The sequence below is a fragment of the Fragaria vesca genome, linkage group LG3 (assembly GCF_000184155.1).
Source record: "Fragaria vesca subsp. vesca linkage group LG3, FraVesHawaii_1.0, whole genome shotgun sequence".
In the NCBI taxonomy this organism is placed as follows: Eukaryota; Viridiplantae; Streptophyta; class Magnoliopsida; order Rosales; family Rosaceae; genus Fragaria; species Fragaria vesca.
This window is the reverse complement of record NC_020493.1, coordinates 23,056,882-23,064,760: the sequence shown is the minus strand read 5'-3', so window position 1 is coordinate 23,064,760 and position 7,879 is coordinate 23,056,882. Positions and strand designations below refer to the sequence as shown.

The window sequence follows — 7,879 nt, the reverse complement described above, 5'->3', positions numbered from 1 at the left end:
AAAAAAAAAGTAAAGCAAATCCTTGCCTGATAAGGAATTACATTAGTGGCATCTTTAGAGACAAGAGTTACTGATTTCCAATTCAAAGCCTGCAGGGAACTTGACTTAGTCTCCATAATCCACATTGGATCATATTCCACAGAAGTCACGAAGTTATTGCACCTGCAAGATGTATATTTTCTTTGAACGCACTTTAATACTTTGCCTTCATGTTTGAAGATAATTTGGATGATATATTATGGGCCTCTTCTAGTTGGAAGTCCAGAAAAATTGGTGATAGAGCCATGACTTTTGTAGTTCTAGGTGATTAGGCAATTGGTTTCATGATATATTAGTATTCATCAATTCTTTTGTTTATTACTTAATTTGTTTGAAACAATAAATTCCATATGTTTCTCTCCTTGCAGTGCCCTCATGGTTAACAAAGATCACATGCAGGATTTTTGAAGAATCTGGGCTATTCCCATCACCAATTAACCATGTCCTTGTCAATGAATATCTTCCTAACCAAGGGATAATGGTTTGTTCTAAAGCCATCTAAAACAATTGGTCATTGCTTTAATTTGTTGGTTATTTTTCTTTATGTGTTATCAGCATACCCTACATGTCAATTCTACACGGACTCTTCATGTCACGGTTGTACTCTAATTTTTAATATGAAAGTTGTCCTCATTCAGCATCCCTTCCAGGAGGGTGCCGTGGATAATTTGCATAATAAATTTGGACTAAATGAAATACAATGAAACAGGGGCTGTTAATAATAACACCTTTATTTTATTTTATTTGTTTTCCTTTAAATGGATAAACCTTGCAGACTGCTGTATGACACACACACACACACACAGATATGTGTATATGTGTGTGTGTGTGTGTATATATATTCTGACATTGGTTGCAGATTCAACAAGGATCTCAAATTTTGGTTTTCTAAACTGGAGTTTCTCACTCTTATTTTAGTCTCAAGTTACCACAAGTTTTCCATGTTTTGCTTCACCATAGCTTGTCCTTGATATCCAATATCTTAGTACGTTTCTATTGTCCACATGTTGGGGTTACTCGTTTCCAGTTTTCGAGCCTGCTATACTTTATCCACATTATTTTGCTGCAAAGTGGATGTGCGCGCCTTATCATAGAGGTTGTCTGCATGTAGGCACACCAAGATGGGCCAGCTTACTATCCAGTCGTAGCAATTCTGTCTCTTGGGTCACCAGTAGTTATGAATTTCACTCCCCATTCAAGATTGACATTGGGTGCAGGCACATGTTCACACAACTCTATGTATTCAAATTCTGATGGGAGACTTTCCCAGACTGATGCAAATAAATCGTTGCATGAACACCAACCATTTTCTGTCTTATTGATGCCATGCAGTTTGCTTATATTCAAAGATAAAGCATACTCAGGTTGGTATCCTTTTTCTTGAACTAACCACTCTATTTCGAGTCATTATACTTCTCTTTTCCTACAGAACATCTGAGCAGGTCCTGCCTGTGATTTCCAGATTACTTGCATGCTATAAGCGACAGTGAGGTACAGCGTTACGATAAGGTAAAGTTATTCTATTTCCCCTTTTGTTAGGAAACCAATAAGTTTTTGAAAGTATAAGACGACATAAAGTAATGGAATTTTGGAAGAATAGTGTTCATACCTGTGCTAAAGGACCATAATGTAGAACACTACAGCATATCAAAGGACGAAAACAAAGCCTTAGAACACATACCCACTCCCTGAAATTAGGTTCTTGAAATTCCTGCATGATTGAAGTCTTGATGAAGTGCAATAACAATTTATTTCCTCTAATTGATGGTTAAGTATGACCAACTTTTTATAGGAGTGTTGTTTGGCTTTAATATGAGAATGGCGAATTCATATCAACTGTTGCCGAAATGGTATTAACAAGACTATTTTAATATTCATCTTTCAGGCTGTAAATGAAGCACAAGCTCTACCTTGTCAAGGTCTAGATCATCCATCTTCACAATTGGATGGAACTGTTGAAACATTGAATACTGGGGACCTAAAGAGTATTCATAGAACTACCACCCGAGTTTCTTTGACATGTCGATTAGTTTTGAAAGTTCATAAAAATTTGTTCAGGTTTTAATCATCGCTAACATTAAGAGCATTTTACTCCCAACTGTGGGAGCTCTTGATGACTTATTTCTTTGCATGCGGGTATTAATTCCCATATGCAAAACAAGTAAGATATCTTTTGCAATGCTCTTCATTTTCACCAAAAAAACACTTGCAAGAAAGCAGTTTTGAGAGGAACTCTTACACCTTCTCTTTAGAATTTGTGATAGTCGTGAAGTATTTCAAGATTTGATATGGCTAAACTTGGTGGGATTGTTGGAGTTGCTGCCATGTTTGATCATTTCTCTTGCTCAAGCTAGCTAGGGATAAATTTACGAAGATATATATTGAGCTGGATGAACAAACCTTTTAGGCTTTTTGTGAAGGGTTGAATTTGCAGTGTATGGGGTTTAGGGTATATATGTCGGATTTCTTTCCAATATGCCCTCTGATGTGCAACCTATTTTTCTTTAGGTCTGTGTGAAATTTATTTAATTCAATGCCCACATCAAAAATTTGATACATACGATTCAAGGCCCGCTGTAGACATTGGTAAGAAATTGGTATATAAGATCCAAGTTGCACTACATACACTTTGATGGTGAAAATCATTCAATCTAATGATCACATCGAAAATTGGTGCATACGATCCAAGAAATTGATACATAAGATCACCCACTATAGACGCTTGGTTCCATCCAAAGCCGACCTACACTTGGTAAGAAACCAATAAGAATGGTAAGGTGGCCCATATCTATCCAAACCTTGAACGAAAGGAAAATGTAAGGTGGCCCAGTATATCGAAGATAAAGCCCAGACACAGAAAAGGGAGTCGTGTTTATTATATAGCAGTCGCAACTCGCAACGGGGGAGGCCAAGAAAAGAAGAAAGAAGGAAGCCAGAAAGCAGGAAGGAGACACTGTTCTCTTGCACCTGAATAATATTCAGGCAGGTGGTGCTTTCTATTGATCTACGCTTTTGGCACTTACCCTACTTAATTTCAATAATTTTGTGGGAAATCTTATCGGTTTTGTGTGAATTTTTGCAGAAGATATTTGAATCCTGGACACGGTGGTCGTGGTACTTGGAAGAAAGGAAAACCAAGAGAAAGAGGTGGGATGATCAATTATGGCCCAGCAGCAATCTTCGCGTCTCCACCGCTTACTCACTCTCTTGGACAGTATCCTTCAACTTTATTCATACTCTCACTCTATCAATTATTTTATTTTATTTTAATGAAAAATGCCTCCTCAGATTGAATTGAAATTTCCTTTAACCCAATTCTAATAGCTGGGTCGACCCAAGCAACAAGATTTACAGCTGCTCGGCAGATAGGGGATATTGCCAAATCACATCCTCAGGACTTGACCTCTCTGTTAAAAAAGGTATAACAATCGTTTTCCTGTACTTCGCATTATTCTCATCCACCATCTCTGCTGGCCTTGAACATGATATTGATATTGATGTGGCCTCTCCAGTCTTTCAAAGTAAAGTATGTATGTGACTTCTTTCATATTCCACCCTTGTAATGGCTTCATTTAGTATTTGTGTGGCCTCGGTACTATCAGACATTATCCAACCACTTGTTCCAATGTCGGAATTTCCCTCCTCACATCCTTGCTTGTATTGAGCTATACAACCCCAACAAGATGTAACTTTCTTATTTAGGACCCAAGAGTTGTGACTGACCTTATGAAATAATGGTTTACTTTGTTTGTTTCTCTCTACATAGGTAAATTTCTTTTCCTAAAACTTATTAATTAACGTAATAATAACGTCACCCTGAATTTTATCCAAATATTTTTCTACTCCCTTTCTACTATATCATTCCCACACAATCTCGGAAAACTTGCAAGGCATCTCCAAAAGTTTTTTTTCTCAAAAATGCAAGAAAGCCATTTTACTCCACACGCTGAAGACGTGATAAATACCAGATGCAAGCCTCTACTTTAATGACTCATGAAGTGTGACCATCATATGTTCCATGAATGATAATGTCCTTTTTCCGTTTTTTGGGTTTTTTTCGGAACCTTTTCTTAATTATTTTTCTATCCTCTTTTCATAGATAGGCCTACTAGTAGAAGTTTGGTTTGTTATTTGGTGCCTTCAATTTATGTTTTACTTGTGCTAATATCTGATCATATTACCTATAGGCTGCTCTTGTCTTTTAATCCTTATACTTAGGGTCGCTTTCTGAACCAATTTTGTTTTAATACTTGAAAGTCAGCTGATAGAAATTGTATGCCTGTAAGAAAGCATTGCATTGTAACCAATTTTGTGTCACTTATCTTCTGTAAAGACAGAAGATAAGTGACACAAAAAGATACCTCTGGGATTACAGAAGATAAGTGACACAAAAAGATACCTCCGGGATCTGAAGCTCCACCTGACAAAACGAAACAAAGAAAATCAGGAAATCTAACTAGTACATAACAAATTTTAGTTTCTAGACACATTCGTGGGCTGCAGCTGTCTACTCCGTGAATACTCTGAAGTGACTAGTGGGAAGTCTAAAGCTTTACTATCCCAAAAACTCTCTTGACCAGTCCAACCTTATCTTCCGAACTGTTATGCTTCTGGCTTGAACACACTTGCTACCATTGAACTCTCTAAATTATTTAACCACAGGCTTATAGCACTTGGACATGAAGAAAGACAGGATCCACAGATTCTCCCCCTATTACGTTATTACGGAAAACACTTTTCAATGAAACTAAATGCCCTGTTGTTATTTTAGTAGCTACACCATTACAGAAGGTAATTGTTGACTATCTAAGGCAAACTATGTGCAGTCACCATCCTAATACCTAATTGCATGAAAGATTTTGATATATCATTTTATTGTCATTTTCGGTTGTGAGTTTAAATCTCTTTTTCCTTGCTGTTCCTGTTTTACTGTACACACACACACACACATACATATACATATACACATTTATTTTTGGAAAAAGATTTGGTGTTAATTTTAGTTCCATGTGAGATCAGGTATCACAATATCTTCGTAGCAGGAACTGGGACACAAGGGTTGCTGCTGCTCATGCAATTGGGGCAATTGCTGAGAATGTTAAGCATACCTCTGTAAATGAACTCTTTGCTTGCATTCAATCGAAAATGTGTGATGCTGGGATTTCTGCGGCTGTTGAAGACATGGTTGTTCTACCTATGTTCGATTCTAACATTGCAGGCACCTCTTTCAGGAGGTGAGTATTATTTTTCCTTCTATTCTAAGTATTAGAGATGACTGTTGATTTTTGATTCTGAATACATGTTGTAGGCATTAATTTATCATATTCTGTGTTTTCCAACTACAACAGCTTTGATCTCAGCAAGGTTTTGGAGTTTGGTGCGCTTTTGGCATCTCGAGGACAGGTAATGTAATGTCTATTCTATTTTTTGTTGAGAAAATTGCAACTTATGTGAAAGGTAGTTTTCTTTTCTCTCCAAATAGGCAATATTGCTTCGTTGTTTTGTTAGTATCGCTTCAAATTTCTAGATTTACAAAAAGAGTAGATCGGGCAACAGTAAACTAGTCCGATCCATTAATAAACATGTTGAACCAACTAAATTTGTTATCTGCCACATTGTAAGAAAAATCTTTTCTTGAAAGAAGGTAGTAGTTTTTAAAGAAGGTAGTAGTCTTTAACACATTGATTTGAAAGTTTTATAAAAGAAGGCTTTCTAGGTTAATTCATCCATTTATGAATTTATCAAAAAAATTATGTGTTTTCCCCCTTTTTGATAAAAATTAGTGGTCTGACCACTCAATTTACAATACTAAATTGGGAGAATGCTGTATATTATCTGTCTCACTTTCCTCAGTTTGGATTGCATATATGTTCCCTTTTGGTGGACCTATACCTTGAAGATGCCGGTTATATCTTAAACAGTTAGGTCCTCCACACCCTCCTCCTCCCAAAAACAGAAGAAGAAAAAGGGGAGGAGATAGAATTCTTTGAAGTTTTGTTTATGCCAAAGGTTGCCCATTTCGGTATAGCTGCTTTTGTGGCTATTCAGTATACTTGTTTTGATTATTCATTGTGTTTCTTATAATGGATGAATTCGGTTTAGGGATTCTCATTTCATTTATTTTGATTCAGGAGTATGATATCGCAAATGATAATACAAAGAACCCAAGAGAGAGATTGGCTCGTCAGAAACAAACACTTCGACGCCGTTTAGGTATGTAAATTTTGTTTCTTTCATAAATAATATGATTGGTTGGCGCTAATTGATATTGTACTCTAGGACTTATGTTGATCTGTAAGTGAATCCTTCCCCACCAATTACTCTGTTTCTTTTAAAAAGCTGACTCCACATTTGAAAGAGTAGTGGCTTCATCCTAGGTGTAACATCAATAAAGAAAAAAAATTTCTTGGCCAAGATTGCAAATGCCTCACCCAGATTGGCATGCCAATACACCAATATAAAGATTAACAAGCATAGCATTTTTTTTGTCATCTGCGTCAATGCCCGATATGGATCAACACCTATGCTCAAAACTGCACGTGAGTAGCTAGTTTCCTGAAGACTGATAAAAATAATCAGAAAGCATGAGTAGATGATTCCCTTTTGTAGTTTTGTATATAGAAGGAAGTGTCTTTCGATGGACTGCTGGTTTTTTTTTTGTTTTCTTGTTTTTTGGTTACTAAGAGGGGCACAAAGGCCGGACTGCTGGTTGTTTGTCTTCTTGTTGTTGTTTTTTTTTTCTTTCTAATTATTATTTTCGTATAAAACTAATGGGAAAATTTTAGAAACAGTACATCAACTTTTTGTCACTAATAATAAAAGTTATCAACTTCCAGAAATAGCAAATCGATACCCCAATTATCAAACCCAACACACTTTTAGCACATGCCGTTAATAACACCGTTAGTCTTATGTCATTTTTCATTTTTCAAAGGGCAATCGGGTATTTTCCGTAACCAATATCAGAAAATCCAAAAAAACAAAATTAAAGCCCTCCAACATTTCAATACAGAAATTGGCACGTAGTATCCTATCGTCGGTCTAGATGTCTGTGAATCAAAATCTCCGCCAACATCTGATCTGGGTCTTCATCTTGAAGTCTAGGAGGTGATGTGATCAGAGGTCGTCGAATGGGCTTGGGCCGGATTACTCTTCTGTTTGATCAGAAATGAGACAAAATTTCAGTCTCTTCTTCTTCCCTCTGAAATGGTGTTAATATATCCAGTCTTCTAATGAACCAAAACTTAAAGTTAATAAGTCTTCCGATTAATATTAAGCAGCAAACTTTTTTCAAGTGGATCACATGAACAATCAAGCTTCCATTTTCTTCCTCTTCTCATCTCAATTCTCTCAGCAAGCTCCGATGGTTACAACTCTCCATTTCAGATACTGATTCCCCAACCCCAAACATTAACTCTGAATATCTTAATAATACAAACCAATACATAAACACAAACTCACAGCCAATCAGGATCAACAACGAGTTTATCTGAATATATGGTGAAATTGACAAGGCCATGCGAAAGATCAATTGGTTCAGAATATTGTATGGATTCTTGACTTATTGGATATGGGATGACTTTGTATTAAAGGCTGAAAGCCAGCTAATCATGATCTATGGGTATTGGGTAGCAAGCTGAGTAACCTAAGTTTACTCTAAGTAAAAAACAACGAAGATGAGAGATGCAAATGGAGGAAAAAGGAAAAAAAATTCTGGAAGAAATAAAGAAGAGAACAAATGAAGGAGAGAGAGAGAGAGAGAGAGAGAGAGAGAGAGAGAGAGAGAGAGAGAGAGAGAGAGAGAGAGAGAGAGAGAGAGAGAGAGAGAGAGAGAGAGAGA

At 36.6% G+C, this 7,879-nt stretch overlaps 2 protein-coding genes across 2 annotated transcripts in view; both read left to right on the top strand.

Moving 5' to 3' along the window:
- Positions 1 to 2,277, top strand: part of LOC101307186 (alpha-ketoglutarate-dependent dioxygenase alkB homolog 6-like) — a 4,961-nt gene extending 2,684 nt beyond the window's left edge. Inside the window, exons 6-9 of the mRNA XM_004294880.1 lie at positions 408 to 520; positions 1,151 to 1,403; positions 1,502 to 1,548; positions 1,925 to 2,277. Of these exons, the coding sequence (XP_004294928.1) occupies positions 408 to 520; positions 1,151 to 1,403; positions 1,502 to 1,548; positions 1,925 to 2,104 (593 nt within the window). The 3' untranslated portion in view covers positions 2,105 to 2,277. The remainder of the gene's footprint in view (positions 1 to 407; positions 521 to 1,150; positions 1,404 to 1,501; positions 1,549 to 1,924) is intronic.
- Positions 2,278 to 2,949: 672 nt separating this feature from the next.
- LOC101306897 (TATA-binding protein-associated factor 172-like) overlaps positions 2,950 to 7,879 on the top strand; it is a 21,462-nt gene continuing 16,532 nt past the window's right edge. The window contains exons 1-6 of the mRNA XM_004294879.1: positions 2,950 to 3,021; positions 3,122 to 3,253; positions 3,364 to 3,458; positions 5,059 to 5,273; positions 5,388 to 5,442; positions 6,171 to 6,252. Of these exons, the coding sequence (XP_004294927.1) occupies positions 3,202 to 3,253; positions 3,364 to 3,458; positions 5,059 to 5,273; positions 5,388 to 5,442; positions 6,171 to 6,252 (499 nt within the window). The 5' untranslated portion in view covers positions 2,950 to 3,021; positions 3,122 to 3,201. The remainder of the gene's footprint in view (positions 3,022 to 3,121; positions 3,254 to 3,363; positions 3,459 to 5,058; positions 5,274 to 5,387; positions 5,443 to 6,170; positions 6,253 to 7,879) is intronic.